The sequence below is a fragment of the Cricetulus griseus genome, chromosome 3, assembly GCF_003668045.3.
Source record: "Cricetulus griseus strain 17A/GY chromosome 3, alternate assembly CriGri-PICRH-1.0, whole genome shotgun sequence".
NCBI classification, from domain to species: Eukaryota; Metazoa; Chordata; class Mammalia; order Rodentia; family Cricetidae; genus Cricetulus; species Cricetulus griseus.
In genome coordinates this window covers 18766452-18786825 of record NC_048596.1, presented here as the reverse complement: position 1 = coordinate 18786825, position 20374 = coordinate 18766452, and the positions used below count along the sequence as shown (strand labels likewise).

General features: G+C 47.2%; 2 protein-coding genes across 12 annotated transcripts in view; both read right to left on the bottom strand.

Annotated features, from left to right (window-relative positions):
- The window catches only part of Hps1 (HPS1 biogenesis of lysosomal organelles complex 3 subunit 1), a 35501-nt gene extending 30379 nt beyond the window's left edge, over positions 1 to 5122 (bottom strand). For 6 of the 9 annotated variants that reach the window (XR_004768979.1, XM_035441822.1, XM_027407274.1 and 3 more), the window contains exons 1-3: positions 5049 to 5118; positions 3662 to 3746; positions 3227 to 3343 (exon numbers count right to left, since the gene is read on the bottom strand). Coding sequence is in view for 8 of the 9 variants with exons in the window: in XM_035441822.1 (XP_035297713.1) it covers positions 3227 to 3343 (117 nt within the window). In the remaining variant the exon portion in view is untranslated. Of the gene's footprint in view, positions 1 to 3226; positions 3389 to 3661; positions 3747 to 5048 lie in introns of all 9 variants that reach the window. The other 3 variants (XM_027407276.1, XM_027407273.1, XM_027407277.1) reach the window with 3 other exon arrangements.
- A 7564-nt stretch (positions 5123 to 12686) lies between these two features.
- Hpse2 (heparanase 2 (inactive)) overlaps positions 12687 to 20374 on the bottom strand; it is a 585409-nt gene continuing 577721 nt past the window's right edge. For all 3 annotated transcript variants that reach the window (XM_035443067.1, XM_035443068.1, XM_035443069.1), the window contains one exon: positions 12687 to 13652. In XM_035443067.1, coding sequence (XP_035298958.1) covers positions 13487 to 13652 — 166 coding nt within the window. In that variant the 3' untranslated portion in view covers positions 12687 to 13486. The remainder of the gene's footprint in view (positions 13653 to 20374) is intronic.

Here is a 20374-nt window from a genome sequence, read left to right as displayed (position 1 = left end):
TTTCAGCCACACTTAAATACTACATTCAAGTCCAAAAAAGGGTCATTGGGTCTAATATGAAATTCAAAGCTAAATCTGTCACAGAGGTGTGTGCCTGTAATCCCAGTACTTGGGAGGTAGAGGCAGGCGAATTGCAGGTTAGAGGTTGATAAGCTCCCTAGTGAGATCTTGTCTGAACAGAAACAGGGGCTGGAGGTGGTTCTGTGGATAAAGATGTTTGCTGCTGCCAAGCCTGATGACCTGAGTTTGATGCCCAGAATGGTAGAAAGACCGACTTTCCCAAGTTATCCTCTGACCACCACATATGGTCTATGTCATGTGCACACATGTGCATGCATGTACACAAATAAACAGAAGTTAAACAGCAATAAAAACAAAAAAAAAATCCCCAAACTAAAACAAACCCCAAACTGTACAAATTCCAGAAGAAGATCTGGGGAAAATTCTTTGTGATCTTAAGTTAGGCAAAGATTTCTTAGATCTGTCACCAAAATCACGATCCACAACTGCAAAAACCAGAAGATAGTGTTTTCAGAACTAAAAGCATGGGCTCTTTGAGACACACTTCTTTTTTTTAAAGCTTTTAAAGAAACTTTTATTTATTTTGTAGTATGTGCATCACAGGATACAAAACACAAGAAGCCAAGAACAGCCTCCCAGTCACATGGAGCTCAGCTTGCTCCTAGACGCTGCAAGTGTACACACGCTTAGGGAACTGAGATTATACAGTCTGTACCAAGCTTTCCCACATTGTGAATACTCTACTCACTGACTAAAAACCCCACACGATGTGAGGATGTTGATAACCAAGAATACACCACACCATCTCAATCTGTCAGACAGAACTGTAATCCTGTCTTTCTTGGCAACAAAAATTTCATAGAAAACAAAAATGGCAGCAGGGCGCTAGATAGAAGTTACTGGCGAAGTTACAACTAAAATTCTGCATCCCCTCGATGCTCAGCTTACAAGGAAACACAGAGCAACAGACCACACTAAGTACAGAATTCCTACATTTATCACCACATCTATATAGTAAGATATGAAGAAGACGTGTTCCTGTTCAATAAATGTATTCCTATGGATGCACTGAGGGTGCCCCTACGGCAGGGGCTCCCAGGACGTCAATCTCAACACAGCACAGTGCTGTAGATCACACCCTGCGAGTCTCCCTATGCCTCTCCACAGTCAGCTTCGCAACGTGAATGAACTCACACTATCCAGACGTGGCTTAACAGTTCTATGTTCAAGAGGCATCTTTTCTGTCAATCTGCCAAGCTATACTTTTAACCATATGCTCTCCTTTAGGACATCTGTAAAGTTCAGATGTCGTGGAATGAACTTTGTACACAATAAACACAAGTATCTTCCCATAAGCACATATGGACCCCTGGGGACAGTTGTAACTGTCTTCTGGATATGGTGGTCCTAGCAAGGAGCCCTTCCTTCATCCGTCTTCAGCCCTGCACAACACCGGTTCAGGATGGTTCATTTCATGAGAGTACTACAAAGGTAGCCCCCAGAAGACAGCTGTCTTGGAAGGCACTCTTAAGAGCATGTGCAGACAAGCCACAGCCTGATGGGATATATTTGCAAACGAGAACTAATAAAAGACATGTCCAAACTGTGTAAGAAATTCTGAAAATTCAATAAGAACAACTGAAGAAAACACATTTGTTGTGGGATATTTGTACACTGAGAGAAGATATATTGCTATGATTGGTTTAATAAAGAGGTGAACAGCCAATAGCTAGGCAGGAGGTATAGGTGGGACTTCCAGGCACAGAGAGAGGAAGCAGGAGACAATCTTGGTGCAGGGAAGATGCCAGGCGACACGGAGAACGCAGGATGGGCGGTATGTAACAGAATGTAGAATAATAGGAATGGGTTAATTTACGTTGTAAGAGCCAGTTAAAAACAAGCCTAAGCTAAGGCCAAGCTTTCATAATTAATAATAAGTCTCCGTGTCATTATTTGGGAGCTGGCTGGTGGCCCAAAGGAAAGTCCAATTACATAGATCAAATATGGGAAACAATATGGCAAAGTAGCACGAAAAAAGCTTCCCAGAGTTACCAAAGGATGAAAAATAAAATATGGAATTCTAGCCGGCATCTATTAAACTGGCTAAAATTAAAAATGAATAGCAAGAATCTGGGAGGATGCAGAAGAGCAGCCAGTGCTCTTAACTGCTGAGCCATTTCTCCAGCCCCAGAGCTAGGGGGTTTCTTAAGGAGTACCGGGCCTGAAGAGATGGCTCAGCCATTAAGAGCATTTGCTGTTCTGGCAGAGGACCTGAATTCTATTTCTAGTACCCACATGACAATCCAGTCATCTGTAACTCCAGTTCTAGGTGATCTGATCCCCCTTCTGGTCTCAGTGGGCACAGCATGCAAACGGTGCATAGATACACATGCAGGCAAACCACCCATACACATAAAATCAAAAAACACCCACAGGGTCCAACTCATGTAAAGATGTACGCTCACAGCCAATGTGTTTATGGTAATCAAAGCCTGGAAACAAAGTAATTGTGGCCTGTGGATATGGTGGAATGCCATACAGAAAGGAGACAACTGGATGACTGCTAGGTGCTGAGATGGACGAAGACACAACAAAGAATCACGTTGAGTGAAAAGAGCCAGCCCAAACCAGACACAACTCGAAATGAAACCCCGACACACTGTGCACGGTGCTTCTGGGTACATCTACAAAGCACGGACTCATCAGGAGAGCAAGGTGCTCATTGGTTCTTAGGGAGTAAAGGAAGTAAAAAAGGGGTTACTTCTTTTAGGGTGGCAGTCAGTTCAATGATTGTGACTAGACCACAGATATAGACACATTTAATTGTATAATTTAAACACGAACAGACAATGGTTAGTCTGGTATATCTTAATAGAGCTGTTAAAAATGAATGCTTTATGCGAATGCCAAGCTTTTGGGGTAGAGAACCTGATACCAGGTTTCCCTGTGGTGCAGTTAAAATTTACCTCCTTTCTCCCTCATTGGCATAGACAGCTCTGGTGAGGTGTGAACTCACAGCACTCAGAACATCAAAAGGCTGCCTCTGCTGGCCAGGCAGCCCAGCCCTCCTGCTGGGCAGGCATAGTCCCTGCCAAGCAAGCCCTCCTGATGGCCAGGAGGGGGCTCTCTGGGCCTCTCTGCCTTGGGTGGCTTTGTGTGGCTCCTCTACTGATACTCTCCCCCTGAGACTCTATGCTGCACTTACCTCCTCCTCCTCATTCTCTGACTGCCTGAACTTCAGCCTGAGGTTCTCCTCAAACTCCTCATCTGTCCAGTAGAAGAGCACCTCCGCGCCCTCAGTGGCCACCAACACACACTTCATCTTCCAGGGGGAAGCAAGAGCAAAGGTCAGATCTGTGAGTTCAGCCTGAGTAAGGAGAAGAGCCTCAGCCTGTTGGACATTCACTGAGCCCTTTGGAGCATGCCAGCCACCACCCTGAGAGCCATTCTGGCGTTATTTCGTTACACCCTCATGCAGTAGTGACATAAGGAACGGGGCTGGGGCAGGTGGGTGGGGAAGAGATGTACAAAGCCCACAGTGGCTCAGTCCACTATCCTTATCTGCTTTCCACAGCCCCAAAGTGGCTGCTGCCCACCTTTCTACCCCCCACTCCCACCCCAGGAGAGGAACATCGTTTACCTTGGCAAGGCACACAGCAGAGCTTCCAAGGAGCTAGCCTCTGACCAGCTCAGGGAACAGCACAGCATCCTTGGGCCTGCAAATGCTCAAGGCAGAGAGAATGTGAAAGCAGGAAGAGGCTCTGGTCTCCACTGCTGCCTGTTCTGAGAGTGGACAAGCTGGGGGAAGGGCTGAAAAGTCGCAGGCTCCCCCATTTTAGGGACCATGAGCTTGGGGAGCCCTTTATGTGGAGCAGGTGTTGGTGACACACTAGTTCCTGCCTCTGCTGCTGCAGGAGAGGTCTTGTTCTATACTCGGGGTCACTGAAACAAATGGTGTGGTCAGCAAACCCACTCCGAGCAGCCCCAAGGAACTTGCTGTGAGAGTGATGTGAGCGAGTGATGGGGGGGGGGTGCCACAAACTAACAACATCAGGCTTTGGTTCCACTCTGGGCTTTCCTAGGTCACAATCCGACTCTGAGCCTTAAACTCCCACTGGGAGACCAAGGAACAGACCCCTGCTGCACCTTCCTCCCGGGTTACAGGAAGAGTCACCCACACCCAGCCATACTGCAACCTCAGTGCAGTAGGCTCAGCTTACAGAGAAGAATGGTGCCATTCTTCTTCCCCAGCTTCAAATAACAGGAGACTCAAACTCACTCCAGAACCCTCCCTATTTTGATAAAAGGCAAGAGAATCTAAAGCCAAAGAGGAAGTTTCGCCCTTAGGGGTTCTTGGTTTGCAATGAAACTCTGAGCCTGGCTGCACCAGCCTCAGGATTGGCCTTAATGACAACTTCCTGAAAACACGGGCGTGCTTCTTGGTGGGGGTCAGGTTCTAATACTTCAGTGATTATCTTCAAAGGTTGCTAACCTCATTTTCTAACTTTTGATCTCCCTATATCTTGCTCCAAAAAGAGGGAAGTCGGGGGAGAACGGCCAACCTGAGAAAATCCTCTGCACCCGTTTTTACCACCCGGACCACAGCTCTCTCACTGTCCCCAGAAAACTGCCCCTGTGGCCTCTGTCGTGTCCACTACAGCCCAGTGAGGGGTGGGGGCGAGCGGCTGGGGACTGGAGACCCTGATGTCCCCGCAGAACACCTAGCCTAGGATGGAGTCTCGCTCGGAGCCAGTTAGCACCGCGTCACGGCCGGGCTCCGCCCACAGGCTGCTTACTCAGCCCTCCAGCGCTGTCACCCTCAAATCCTCATGTCCCCCCAACTCCCTGAATTTCACAGTGACCCGGGGGACGAAGGCCTAGCTTGGGGCGCCCGCTCCGAAAGCGCGCGACACTGAGGTCATTCCCGGGGACTCCCGGGCCTCTCCCAGCTGGGAGGGCTGGGCGGCGGAGGTGTCCACCGAGGGGCGACCCAGGGTGGCGCTCGGACACCCGCGATGTCCACGTACCAGATCCGCCGCTCTCAGCGCCCAGCAAGTAGCCAGCCCGCGGTGCGCTGCGCTTCCGGGTGGGGCCACGTGACCCAGACACATGACTCTGGGCTGCTGTGTGGGTTCGAGCCCCGCCCTGTCTGGCATTGCTCTTGCTTGGCATTGCCCTGGCCCCGCAGGCCACTGCTCTTGCTGGTCACCGGCTTGGAGAGTTGCGGGTGCTGGGGTGCGGTGCCTCATCCCCCCTGGCATAAGGAGGGCTCCCACTGTCATTAGAGGCACCTGCTACAGGCCGTGACACTTCTCTTAGAGGCTTTTCTGCCTGACTTAGCTAAAGCGATTCCCCACAGATTTACAGAAGGGGCAACTGAGGCCCCAGAGAGAACCAACTTGCTGAAGAGGGGCCGAATAGGAGCAGAACTCAGGTTTCCTTGGACTTCTGCCCCGGGCCTTTCCCAGCCTCTGGTTTTCTTGCTGAATCTGGCTGTGGGTGAAAGCTGCCCTTTTGTGGGTGCTTTCTCTTACTTAGGACCCATGCAGGACAGCCCAACGGCCTCACATGTGCCGTGGCTCCTTGATTTACAGGGGTTACCAATCCGACGAGGGCTGTGTACACAGTAGGGGTGTTGTCTTGAACCTGTGATTGCAGCCTATTTAGATTGTGTGTGTATTTGGAGAGGTTAAAAGAGTGGGCGGGGCCAATGTAGTCCGCAGAAGGGCTGGATGCCCAGCCAAGTCCTCACTGGACACCTTGGTGCTGCTGGGGAACTTTGCTTCCAGCCCAGAAGAGAAGGAGCCGCAGAGAGCTGCATTAACACCCAACCCTGAAAGGCAGAAGCCCAGAGTGAGCGCTCTGTCTCTGCAGCTACCCATGGTACAATCGAACAGAGCATCACTGCAGCCCCTCCCTTCACCTCCCGCCCTGGCCTGCCCAGCCCCAGCTCCAGCACACAGAGCAGCCACATCGCAGGTACCCCTCTACCAGAGTGTGTGTGTGTGTGTGGGGTCGATGTTTTCCTCTGGTTTCAAACAGTTTGTAAACTTAAGTTAACTGCTACCCCTTAAAAAATATATAACCATTCTAGCGGATGTTACCTGGTGATAGTAAATTCCGTTTCACCGAGGACCCTGACTATTCCTTAATGCGTTTTCTCTTCATTTGTGTTATCTTTTTGAATTTTTATTGCTTTCAAGGAAGTATCTACTCATATCTTTTACCCCTTTTAGTGGCATTATTTTTGCCCATTTAAATTGTCTTTATTATTGGATTGTAAGAATTCTTTGTTTTAGATGTCTTAAATTACACACACACACACACACACATTTAATTCCTATTATGTGGTCTGTCTTTTTACTTTCTTTTTATTGCGTGCGTGCATATGTGTATGTGCACGCTTTCATATGTGTGCATGCTCATGCGTGCTCAGTGTCATCCTTAGGAATGCCATACATCACCTTTGAGGCAGGGTCTCTCAGTGTGCAGTTTACCAATTAGGCCCAACTGGCTGGGTAGCAAGCCCCAGGGATCCACTTTCCCAAATCCAGCACTGGGATTACAAACACAGGCCACCTCATCTGAATTTTAATGTTGATTTTGGGGATTGAACTCAGGTTCCTGTGCTTGAAAGCATTTTACCAACTGAGACATCCCCCTGGCCTCATCACTTTGTATGTGTGGTATCATTTGAAGTGTCAGGCTTTTCAGTTTTGATGCAAGTCAGTCTAATCTATTTTTATGAACCAGGCGAATATTTGATCAGCATACATTCCAATTTGTGTGCGTATATGTGTGATGGATGTGTGTGTATGTGTGATAGATGTGTGTGTATGTGTGGTGTATGTGTGTGTATGTGATGGATATGTGTGCATGTGTTCTTGTGTGTGTGTGTGTGTGTGTGTGTGTGTGTGTGTGTGTGTGTGTGTGTAGGGGTTGCCCATGAGTGCATGTGCAGAAGCCAGAGGAGCTGTTTGTCCTCCAGAGTACCTCCTGTCCCCCAGCATTGGGGTTACAGGCATGTGGCCACTCCTGGCTAGAGATCCAATCTCCATACTTGCTAACCCCAAATCATCATTTTATAGATGAGGGCTTTGAGGGGCAGAGAGTCTAAATAAGTTGGGCAGAGACGCCATGGTCCCTGGGTGTGGACCTGGCTTCTGTTTCTTCACCTTCTGGTTTGTTATGTAGCTCCTTCTTCTTAATGAAAATGCTATCTTTTGGTGGGAGGAAAGGCTTATGAGGCTCAAGCTCACAAAACGTAAAAGCCTTAGGAGTAGATTATAGGATTCCCATGGTCCTGTCCCAAGGTTATAAGAGCTAGGGTGGGGAGACTCCTAGGGCGCTGCCTGCTAGGGAGGCTGCCTTCATGGCTTGTTCTCTAGCTTGCTGTGCTCTCTGTGATGCACTTGTCTATGAGTAGCCCATGCTCCCGAAGTCACCTCAGACAATGCGTTGGTTCATTGAGCTGGACTTTGAGGGAATCATTTCTTTGATCTGTTGTTGATGCCTTGTCTTGGCTGAACTGACCTTGTTCACATCTTCCCAGGAAAAGTCACCCAACACTATTTGGGTTTTAAATTAGGTTTTGGACATGTCCAGTAGAGGGCACAGCATCCAGTACTAATGTTCACTACTGTAGGCATGGAACATTGCTGATTGTTCTCTGATACAAAATGAGCTGTGAACTGGGACTGTCAGGACTTCAGGAGTGGGGCAGGCGGAGAAGAGAAGCTCAGTGAAGTCACTGTGGACTGTGTAACAGGCTCTGTAGATTTCCCTATTGCCACACAAGCAGCAACCATCACTTGAGAGCAACAGTGGTGGTAGCTTGCGCCTTGCATACATTGCATCTCCAGGCTCCCAGCTTCCTCCAGCATTCTGTGCTGTGTTTCCGCCAAGCAGATGGTGGAAAGTGACTTCCCAGGCCAGGACTTTATTTTCTAGACCCCAGTCTTAGATGGGTCAGAGGAACTGAGTCGAAGAGATTTTATTGGTAGTTCCAGGTCAGTCACCTGACTATTCTCACTTGATCCTCCATGCTTTCTCTCCTTGTTTGTCAACAACTCATTGGTACTCATAGGGCCTTGAAGGAAAGTGCCAAAGGCTGCAGTGGGTTCCCATCAGTCCAGATGCTAGTGACTGTATGAAACACAGCCACTGCCCCCTTGACTTCGTCACCAACTGAGCTTAAGGTGAGCCGTGAACAGGAACTAAACCATGGTCATGTTAGCCATCAAGATTATGGCGTTTATATTATTATTATAATCACACTTAATGACATTTAACTTGAATTATGGAATATAATACTACTTCTAATGGCTGAGCCAAAGCTTGCTAGGGGAGGGCAGGAGGACAACATCATGAAATCCAAGGCCTCAGTGTGTGCTAGTGTTCAAGCAGTCAGACTTAGGTTCCAGGTGTGGTGTGAAATGCTGATGCCTCCCTCTCCCCACAAAACACCCTGACAGCAGGAAGTTAAAGTAGTCATATTTTATTTCTTACAAAACATTACCTCAGAATAAAAACGACCTCATGGACTCAAATTCCCTGCAATCACCACGTTTGCATAAACCACACTGTAATGTGGGTTGTGGATGGGAGAATGAACACCTGTTAGAATCACCACACAGAGACGCAGCCTTCCCCAGGAGGTGCTCCTGTGCTCATTTCGGTAGCTTCCAGATGAGTAAAATTCAGGCTTCTTTCTGTTTCTTCCCAACGTATAATCTATTACACAACATTTACTTGTTGAAAAAGAGCCCTAGGATGTTTTCCTGAATAATAATTAGAAGAGTGACATTCCTGATGTGGGTTGTTGGAGGGCACCATTTCCACAGCTGGCTCATAGGACCATGGGAGGAATTAATGAGCCAGTCAAATGGAAACTTCTCCATTCCCTCCAAAGGCAAATGCTCCCAGCTCTCACAGGGGCTTCTCGGTTGTTTAGAAGAAAGTGGTGCCAAGGCACTTGGTTTATTCTTATGTTTCAGAGTGCAATTGGCAAGTGTTTGCATGCACCATCATCCCTAGGCTGTTGCTATACCATTTACTGTTCAGTGTGGGCAGATGCAGAGACTTCTGAGTGATGGAGGGAGGGAGACAAGGCCATGGAAGTGCAAGTCGGCTCTGCCCCTTCCAGCCCAGGGTTTGGAAATACCAAGCATCACCACCTAAGGCTGGGTCAGTGTGGTGGGAATGGGCCTTAGACTGTCCTACAGAGAAACCCAGAGAAGCAGAGCAGAGAGGCAGGCCACTGTGGGCCACGGTAAGCCTGGACTGCAGAGGCTCGTCACAGCCCTCCTCACTACAAACCTGAGGTCATCTGCTGTCCAGGCAGGCAGTGAGTTCTCTGTGGGACATACACGGGGTATTGAGAAAGCAAAGGTGGGCAGCTCAGAGTTGAGGAAAGGGTGGCTGATGTCATGTTAATGGCAGGGTGTCAACTGAGCAGGTTTTGACCTTCAGCAGACCTGGGGCTCAGCCCATTCTGTTGTGCTTATCTGGATGGGTGTGGGGGCTTCTCTAATCCTCCTGCTGACAATAGGGTCTAAATACAGACAAGGGAAGGGTATTTCCTTCTCTCTGAATGTCCCGGTTGTTTGGGCCTTATACTAGGGTGACTCTTCCCAGCACTGCTTCTGTTTGGAATACTTCTCACTATCTTTCTAACAGATAGAGCCTAAGAAAAGGGCACAAATAATCCTAAAGTTGAACTTTTCACTGTCTCAGAACAGTGGATTTCCTTGGGCAGGATCCCCCTTGGGGACAGAGGGGCTGGCAAAGGGAGGGTGTGGAACTAGAAAGTAGGCTAGAGTTAGGGGCGAGCAGGGCGCACACTGGGCCAGTGAAGCTGACTAGAGGATCTTCCTTCCTCTCCTTCTCAGAGACACACCATTATCACTTTGGGTTGCTTTGTTTGTACCTCAAAACATCAAAGTCTTCCTGTGTTCCCTGTTTTGGCCATCATAGGGATCTACCTGGTTTGCTTTACTTCCCCAGAGGTCAAACTGGCCTTTTGTTTTCAGAAAGGAAACCACTCTCCATGAACTGCAAGGCACAGCCTGTAGCCCGAGAGTCTGTGTGCATACAGAACACAGACTCTTGGGCTACAGAGTACAGCACTTGAAGACGCTGGTGGGCCTAGAACATGCTGGTTGCAGATGCTGGGTGGTTAACAGCCTTGGTACCCACTGCTCACCCGTGGTGCTGGAAGTGGGTGGGCGACCTTCAGGCAGAACGTATCAGCTACCCTTGTCCTGCATGAGAGAGAGCACAGGGCTTTGAGTGAGTCCACCCTTCCTGGGGCTGAGTGTCCAGGAAGGGCAAGACTGCAGAAGGAATCCTGGTCTTGGGAGCCCCAGGTCTTTAGTCTCACAGTTGCTTGAGTCTGGTATTTTCAAGCCTCTCTCTAGCTAGAGATAATACTAATATCCCACAGCGGCAGCTTTTTGCACGGCATTAGAAAAATGGGAACTTTCTCTCCCAATAACAATGGGAATTTATTCTGAGGCTTTGTGATAAGAAATGAGAAAGAAAATCATTCCTGGAGGCAAGAGGAGCAGAAAACCATCTCAACAAAAGGCACAGACTTCTCATTATGCGTGATTACTCTTTCAATACGCATTTCCACAAGCCCATTCTTTGGTTTAAAAAGATGGGCTCTTAAGTCTCTCATGATCTCTGCTGTATCTTGCTTGAGGAAGGAAAACTGACCCAGAGAAGCTGCTGGAGAATTGCTTTTCTTTCTTCTCCAGCTGCCTCACCCTGTTGCACTCCTGCTGTGGGTCGTGATGCTGTGTTTACCAGAGACTATGTGGGGGGAGGTGAATGTGAAAGGCAGAGTCCCTATGAAGAGCAATATCACTGGTTTAATAACTGTTCCTCCCACCTCGCCTCCAGGGCATTAAGTCAGGTGTCCTGAGGTAGCGAGTGTGATGTTCTAGTGAGTGTCTTGGTGTCCTCTGAGTAATACAAACACTCCTTCCAGGAGAGAGTTGTGAAGACAGAACCGCAAGGAGGCAACTGGAGGCAAGTTTCAGCGCTTCCCACTTTCCCCCCTTTATTAGCTCAAACACAAACAAAACGTCAACCTCTTGGGTGCGGCTTTTAATTCACAGAGAAAGACAAAAGCAGCAAAAAATGACCTACATTCTGCAAGGCTTAGTGAAGAATCAACACCTATTTACAGAAAATGTGTTTGCACGGGGCTCTGGAAGTCTTGGCTGTCCTAGGCAAGCAGAGTCTACCAGACAAGGGGGGTGGAGTCTGTAACATGAAAAGCCACTGAGCTTGAGGACTAAGTAGGCCGGTTCTGGACTATTCCTCAAACAAACCCATTCCACTGGGGGAGCTGGACAGTGTAAGGACCCTTCCCAAGCCTCACAGGTGCATGGTGGTGGCAAGAGTAGCTTCTACACATGAGAGCAAACTAGCCCAGGGCCTGGCACTGGGGACCTCTGATTACCTTGCTGTCATTAGGGGCCCTGCGGTTGCCCCCAAACAGGTGTTTAGAAAAGATCTTGATATATGTTCAAGGAAAACCCTTCTGTTTGTCCCCTTTCCTTTCCACACTTCCTGCCTTTGGCTCACTGTTTCTCTCTTTCTTCCCCCCCCCCCCCTTCCTACGTCCATTATCAGCACTTCTCTGTGTGCCCGGGCTTCCAGGGAAGGTACAGGAAGGGAAGCTCCCTGGGAGCCTTGCTGGGTAAGCTGTCTCAGGGCCATCATCTCCAGATGCTTTCAAGCTGACCACTGACGGGTCCAGCCTGTCCTCAGTCTTCTGTTCTTGCGTGCCCTAATGTACCTGTTGTGTGAGGCTCCTCCTGTACTGGAAATAAGCACATCAAAATCCGATCCCACTGTCTCCCTCACAGGTAGACTAAGATAGGTGGCCCCTCTCTCAGATTCCCAGTTCTCCAAGCTGAAGAGCTTCGGGCACCTTGTTTGTCTGACCTTCCTCTTGTCTCTCACTTTGCTAACTGGACCAAGTCCTTATTCTTCAGGCATCTTAGGCACGCTCCTGCTGCTTCCCTCAGTGACTCAGCTTCTCCCCAGGCCTGTCTGCTCACATCAAAGCTGTGTCACTGACTTATCTGGAACCCAAGAGAGGGTCAAGGATCCCCTTCCTCCTTCAAAGCAGCGCCATTCTTGTCCTTTATCCTGAGGTCAGTCATGTCCACAGAAAGTCACTGCAACTGCAGCGTGTTTCCCATACCCTGTAGCCAAATACAAGGCACGGCCACTGACTCTAAGTCCAACTCAGAAGCCTTCCACTATCATTTCCAGTTTTGCTACCAGACCAATTCCCTGTTCCTCAATGGAGCTAACTGAAAACTTTATACCACGCCTAAGTACATGACCTGGGGTATGGTGGATCTGGTCATCTGTAATAACCAGATGGGATTTCTCCTTAGTAAATGCCACCAAGACTCAGCTATGTGCAAACAGGCAGAAAGGTTTGGCTATGTTTACAATGACTTTGATTCACACCTTCTTCTAAATGGTTTTGGTCAATCAAACAACTAAGGACTTACTGTCTTGAGTCTTTGAAAACCTTTCTGTTTGAGGGCAAGGTCTCAATTGCTTTATTAAATTGGTGAGTGTGTGTGTGTGTGTGTGTGTGTGTGTGTGTGTCCTTGATGTCGCCATGTGCTCTTTCTTTATACTACAATTCTCTCCCTCCTGGCAATATGAAGAATGATGGTTTCTTTTCGTGGAGCCTAATACATTGCTCTCCACTCAATGAATATTGATACCTGACTCCCACTCCAAGCCTGAGGGAATCTGGATTCACAGAGGAATAGAACCTTACAGACTTTGGAGTATGACTGTAATTCTACTTGTGAAGTGCCCGCTTCCCAGAGGAATAGCCAGTGATGGATGCCACTGTCAGAAACCCAGATGCACACACTCATACATCAGCCAGGAAACTATATAAACAGCTCACCCAGCAGGCCAGAGCTGACTCACCCATCTGCTCCCCATGGGATGAGAGGTGTCAGGAAACCCAAGGCAGCAGCAGGAAACAGACAAAGGAGGAGCTAGAGGAGGATTGGATTTGCAGCCCCCTTGCTTTTTCCTTTGTCATTCCTGCTGAGGGCAGCAGCAGCAGCAGCAGGCTAGGGCTTGGGGCTTACAGTTACATTGCTGTGTGATCAGGACTACAGGCAACTATTTGGAAACACTGCTCTGGAAGCGTGTTGCCCACCTGTTTGCAAGGTGTGCGTAAACAGACACACCTTTATCTTTGCATAGGAACAGAGCTTGTCTACATTTTCCTTAGGGATGGATGCCACCTACCTAGGCTAAGCTCACACTATGACATTTAGTCTCTTTGGAGAGAAGTCTGTGTTGACTCCAGCAGGATGGGAGAAGAGGCTGAGGAATAAAGGGTGCTACAAGGGTGAAAAGTAGAGAGCGGTCCAGCAGGCCCACCAGTCGCTCACAAGCAGAGGGTGGTTTATCGGTAACGGCAGGCCAAAGCATTGACATTCTTGACCACATAAAAGCCCATGGTGACTGGAGGGATGACCAATGTCCGGCCAGCTCGCAGGGGGCGGGGCTTCAGTTCTGGAAGGGTCCCGTCGTCCACCATCATTAAGGGCTGGCCATTGAGCTGCACTGACCTACAGCAGGGGAAATAGAGGGCCTGTTATCACATACTTGCATCTTTCATTAATTTCTTTGACAGGTAAGAAAGTTAGCATGCAACTTGTTTAGAGTTCTGAAAATAACAAAGACAAGTCAACAGCTCCAATGTTTCAAGTCTGAGTGAGTTTCATATTTAATAGATGTTTCCATTGTAGCAACACAGCAAAGTAGTTGGTAATATGGGCATTTGTGACCACAACTCACCGCCCCTGCTCGTTTTTTATTCTTTTTGTGTAACTGGACAGTTGCAGCTCATAGAAAGGGGACCACATCCATAGAAAACTTAGAAAAGACAAATATCAAGGTTGAATGGGAGGGAAACAGCAACCATCATTGGCTTAAGGTACAGAATCCCAACAGCTCCCATGCATTCCTGACGCTTGTGTCCTAGGTAGAAGTACAGGTTTACAGGTCAGGAAAAAAAAATCCAAATCAGGCTGCCATCTGGAAATCAGGTTGCAAGTCACTTTCAGAAAAATCAATCAGCCTTGCACAGTGACAGCTGTCTTTGGTCCTCGTTCAACCTTCTTGGTGACAACACTGCATGATGTCATTTGAAGGAGATCAAAACATTGTCACATGATATAGAGACCTCTGGTTGGAGTTCCTCCTGCATTACTAATGACCAACAAGTTTAGAGAGAGATAATTAGAGCCATGCCTGATAGAGCGGTGGATTCCCAGAGATAAACATGCTGTAAATTGCTTCCAATGAAGGGCAGAGAAGAGCTCCAGACCTGGTCTCCCATGGGTAGACTTGGGTTAAGTAGCTCCATCAGACCAGAGGGAACAGCCTACTCTCTTGTTGGAATGACTGAGGAGTGAACGAACAAGCGGAGACTCCTGGTTGAACAGTCAGGCCTGCCTCTGGATGGTGTGGGGGTGGGAGAACCGACCCAAAGGTCAGTGTTGACTTCATTAAATCTATTAAGATGTGTTTGATTCAAAATGTGAGGGTGCCTTTGCTTCCTCACTGTGAAGACAGTCTGCTTACTGCAGGGTGAGGATCCAGATGTGAAAGAAGTCTCACACAGGTTGTGTCTTTGTAGTCTATTTTCTTATTTTATTTCAGGTGGTGTGAGTATCCCCAGCCAGATGTCCAATAACATAGATTAACTTCCTGAAGCATGTGTGGAAGTTTATCACCTTTCTGCTTGCAAACCTCAGTGCTCTCTCTTACACGTAGAATCAGGAACTAGGTAACACACTTTAGATGCAGACACTGCTAGAGTACTGATGCCTTTGGGTTCTGGGAAGGGCAGAACAAAGTGTGATAAGTGATGCTCAACCATCTGGAGTACTAACAAGTAGATGTTCTGGAACAGCCCTTCCTCATTGTGGGTCGTAGGGAGCACAGACAGGAGCCTGGACTGAAATCTCTACTTTTAGGAGCTGGGTCACTAACTTAGGAGCTGACTGACAAATCCCTTAACTGCACTGCCCTGCAGCTTCTACACCTTAAGAATATTCCCCAGCTATAGTGTGGACAAGATGAACTACAAAGCATGGATGAGCTTTGGAGGCACAAAGGGCCAGGCAAGCAGGAGGTGTTTTGCTGTTATTCTCTCCATCATCACTGTGGACTGCACCTCTGCTCCTGACCATTCTTGGCTTCTCTGCAGAACGGACTTTCTCATAGCTCCTTTCTGCAGAGCCCTCCTCCCCTGTGGCTCCTCTGTTTCCTCTCTCTCTGGTTCTCTTCCATCTGGATGCTGTTTCTTGTGTATGGGAACCTTCCCCTTCTTACCTGTCACTCAGACGAAGAGTCCCATGCTTTGGTTCTGGACTCTGCTTAGGTCATGTGCTCCTTTTAGGGTGTGTCATCCATACAAATGACTTTGGCTATTTTGTGTTCTCGCTTCCCTAGGCTGTATCTCTCTGCCCCAGGCCCTTCTTCAGGATGTGTATGTCTACTTAGTAGCCCACAGAAGCCTCCAAGTCACATGGTCCAGTTCTATCTCTGTCTGTATCTGGTTTTAAAAGCACCTGTGACAGCATTGCCATTTACTGAGTCACATGAGCTAGAAAGCCAGGGTCTCCCGAGACTTCTCCCCCAATCCCCACAGTCAGGGTCACAAAGTCACACCCACCTTGTCTTTACTGGTTGCCAAGTTTGCTGATTTTTGCCCTCATCCCCACCTCTATGGTTCAGTACCTGCCTCCTAGCCCATCTCTGTGCCACCTGCTCACAGACGACCTGCTGTCATTGCACTGCCTGGCCCCTGCCACTCTCCCCTATGATGGTGACTCCAGCTACTTCTCCGCTCTCAGTCCCACGGTATTTGGGCTTCAGTCCAGCTGTAGCCCGCAGGGGCAGGTGGGGTGTGTGTGTGTGTGTGTGTGTGTGTGTGTGTGTGTGTGTGTGTGTGTGTGTGTAAGGAGGTCATCAATACATACCTTTGCAAAAATGGGTTTAAAATTTAAAGAATACCTTGCACCTATTCTATCTGAAGATAGAATAAATTTCTTCAAAGGAAATATTAAACAGATGTCCAGTGGGATTAAAATATTCCAGGGATGTGGTTGGGATTAGTAAAACACAGGTTCACTTAAAACTTGTAAAGCTCTTCCTGTGAGTGGCCTGAGGTTAAAATGGTTCGATACTCTCTCAACCCTGAAAACTCTACAAAATCGTGCAAGTCAAGAGGTTCAAATCTTCAGGTTCACTTTAAGAACACCCATGGAACGCCCAGGCCATCAAGGGTATGCATATCCAAAAAGCCACCAAATACCTGAAAGATGTCACTTTGAAGAAACTGAAGAAACAAAAACTTAGGACACAGGAATAAATTCAGCATAAAATAAATGCAGATAAAAGTAAAGGTCTTCTGTCTTGTGTATAAGTATTGTTTCAGATTGTCTGTTAATCAGCCCTGTTGGGAGGGCTATACCTAACACACTGGGAAGGTTTATTAAAGTGATAAAGCAGTCAGACAGACTAATGGAAAACAGCTAAGCCATAGTTTTATTGAATTAGCATTTACTGGGGGAACTGTTGTATACAAGACTAGGTATAAGATATTGGGTATATGATAAGTCTGCCTTTAGGGGGATGGAATTCGTTACAATTGATCCTAATTAAGCTACAATATTCTTAGAATATTTTTTGTGAGTGATTTGTTAGGGCAATACCCAAATGTTAAGCTATATAAGTATTGTGATTTTTTTAAAGGAATTTTTAAAAGTTATGTGTGTTCGTGCTCCTCTTAGACATGTTTAACATCTTACTGATTTGGGAGGGCCACCATATCATTAAACTTTTCTGTCGTCAGTGATGTGGGGGATCAGCTGTTTCAGTGACTTTTCCTGACCTCTGAGCACAGCCCAAACAGGTGTGCCCACACTGTTTTGTTTGTTTGTCCCCCGAGGCTGGGGAGAAGGGTCAGCAGTAAAGACTGCAGACTGTCCCTGCATAGGACCCAGATGACACTAACTCCACTCCAGGCCCTCTGACACCCTATTCTTTCCTCTTGCCGTACACTATATCCACATGGGAGACAAATCTAAAGTTATATGAACGGACACTACAGGGGGTGCAAGGTGTCTGGTATTGGCCTCCCAAGCAGCTAGGACTTGACTTAAATCTGTTGGCAATACAAACTTAACTTATACATTTGCTGACAAACTAGAAAGTGGTTGCCTGTCAGTATTGCACCCCTTAGCTATTTTCTATATACATTTGTCTCCTGTGCACTTTTCATTAAAAAAAATTCCAGTTAGTATGGAAAAAAACTGTTGTAAAAATATTATTTTGTGGGGAAAGACATTTTTACCATTTTAAAAGATATTATAGTTTTTAAATTTTTTATTTATATAACTATGTATCTGTGTCTATGCTATGTATGTGGGGGCTGCTCACATAGGCTACAAGAGTCAGTGGAGCTGAAGTTATATCTGGCTGTGGACTGCCTGCTTTGGGTGCTAGGAACCAAACCTGGTTCTCTGGAAGAGCAGCAAGCATTATTAAATAGCGAGCTATCTCTGCAGCTCAAGAAAGAGCCCTTTATGACAAAGACTGGAGTGAGAAGGTAAGGCCTTTGTTCGCATTTCCAAGGATTGGCTATACTTGAAGATGCTGGCATCTTCGCTCTGTGCAAATTAAGTGGCTTGCAGTTTTCTTTATGGTCCTTTGGGGAGATGATGCCTCTATTTAGCAGGCAGCTGCCAGTTCTGCACTCTCAGCTGAGCTGCAGGAGTCCTTGAAGTCTGCTTTGGTGTTGGTTGCTCCAGGAAACCTTCTCTAACCCTTGGGGTGGGCTCTCTTAGAATCTGCCCTCCTCTCTCTGTGGTGTAGGGATCTGCAGCCTCACTGGGCTGTGAAAACACACTACACAAAGGTAAGAGGCAGGGAATAAACTTTGAGCCCCTTTGCATAATTTCCAGGCTTCCTCCATTAGTTTTTCTGCTCTGGAGAGGCCCCTTGGAGGTTTGCGGAGTGTCTCTGCAGATTCTATTAACTAGCAATTACTCTGCCCCTCAGTGGAGATGTTAGATAGGATCTGAATTATCACTGTTCTCAGTCACTCCCCAGACACCTTATTCCCACCTGACAGGAGGCCATTGATCATTGCTGGTGTTTTTCATCTAAAAGAAAAGAGAGAGAGAGAGAGAGAGAGAGAGAGAGAGAGAGAGAGAGAGAGAGAGAGAGAGGGAGCTAAGAGATGGCCATCTCTTAGCTAGGTTGGCATGAGTTAATTCTGTGAGAACGGCTGTCTGAGACCTTGAGTTCTCACTTGTCCTTATCTTTAAATCCCTTCAATTCAAGAGGGACAGTGTGCTTCATCACCACTTCTGTCCTCTTCTTTCTGCTTATGTTTTTCTTTTAATATTTATCACCCAGTGAAATCCTATCATGCTAAATATAACACTGTCTTTCAGTTATACACACTGAGAAACTTGCAAGCCTGCAGTCACATCAGTGGTGAAGGAAAAGATTCACGGACTGCGGAATACTTCCGTGTAAAAGGCAGGGTTCTCAGGCTTGGTTTGCCTGATGGCTCAGTCCAGGCATTGAGCAGCCTCATGTTTCATGTGAGCAAATCAAAGTTTAGAGGGTCTAAAACTTATCGGACTCACCCAGCCAGAAAAGGCAGGCCTGATGCTTGCAGAGATTCCCTTAACTGTAATCTTCCCTGGCCTTCTGGACACACAGCTGCTAAAGGGCCCTGTACAATTGCAAAGCTTTGTTATTTCTGTAATTTCACCATCGAGACAGGGTCAGAGAGGGTAAGTGGCCTTGGCAGGGTCACAGAACTAATAAGCAGGTAAGCTCTGCTCTGGCCTCTTGACTACCTCTATTTCTGTCCCCGTTTCAGGTGACACTCAGCAAGATCACTTTTTTTTTTTCTTTAAAAGCCTTTCTTATCATCATGTTTTCATCATCTAGGAGGGCTTCCTTACTGGATCATGAGTTTTTAACCAAACACCAAATGATCCAGCCAAGGCTCAACTATTTCTCTTAATTTCCCTGTTTCCCAGAATTGCGAGGGTGTCTAAACTACCCAAATATTGGGACAACTGCATTTTATCGCCTTTTGTTTTTACAAAGATTGAGTTACTTTCCAATTTCTAAACTTGTTTTCTCAGTTTTGTGTGTTAATTGAAATGGGATTCTATGTGTCAATTCGGAGTCAAGCCCTCTGCCCTGCCATCTCTCCATGGGAGCCTCTTGGATGGGTCATCGCCCCCTCCAATGTCTGGTCTTTAGGTCTTATTATGGTTCTTAATTGTCATGGGTAATTAAAGGGGTTCAGCTTTTCTCAGGTCCCAGGATAGAAAGTTTAATGAACACATTCTTTTGCAATTCGCATTCGAAGGCAATTTGTGTTCTTTCTCTCCTGTGTGTGTGTGTGTGTGTGTGTGTGTGCGCGTGCGTGCGCGCATTTAGGCTTTTGTGGAGTTGCTTGATCAGAAGCATACTCGAGAGCTGGTTGGTGTCTGATTTTAACTGGAATTTTGGGGGAGGGGGCTTGAAGGGGAGATTAAAAAAAAAAAAACCCAGCTCATTTAGAATGAGTTATTTGCCTTCTCTGAGTTTAGGTTTCTACAAAGGATGAGTGACAGGCAGATCAGATGAATCCTAGGTTTCCTCTGTCTTAGCTATTTGTGGGCCAGGCTGCCCATTCCTAACAGCTAGCCTAAGGCAAAGTTCAGTGCTTGATTTAGAGTGATACTGAGCAAACAGAAATCTGAGCATGATGTTCCTGTCTAAGTGTTCCATGGCTCTTAGATCCTCAATTGAAGTCACCATAAACTGACGTTTCCCAACACCTCTAGCTCCCTAGAGGCTGAGTCTAACTCTACCCATTCCAGCTCCTCTCTAGCTCCCTAGAGGCTGAGTCTAACTCTACCCACTCCAGCTCCTCTCTAGCTCCCTAGAGACTGAGTCTAACTCTACCCATTCCAGTTCTTCTCCATCCACCTCAACTTTCACTTTCACTCCATGTTGCAGTTTCTCTGGTAAATTTTTCTAACACCAGGGTTAGGTCTTTGTTGTTCCCTTTGTTTGGAACTTTGTCCACACTCTGCCCCCAGCTGCTGCTGTGTCTTCTTTAAAGACTGATTTTTATCTTGACCTTTTCCCCTTCTCCAGAGGACCATGTTTGTCTCTCATAGGGTCCTCCTTGTTGCCTAGCTTCTCTGGAGGTGTGGATTGTAGGTGGTAATTCTTTACTCTATGTCTAAAATCCGATATGAGT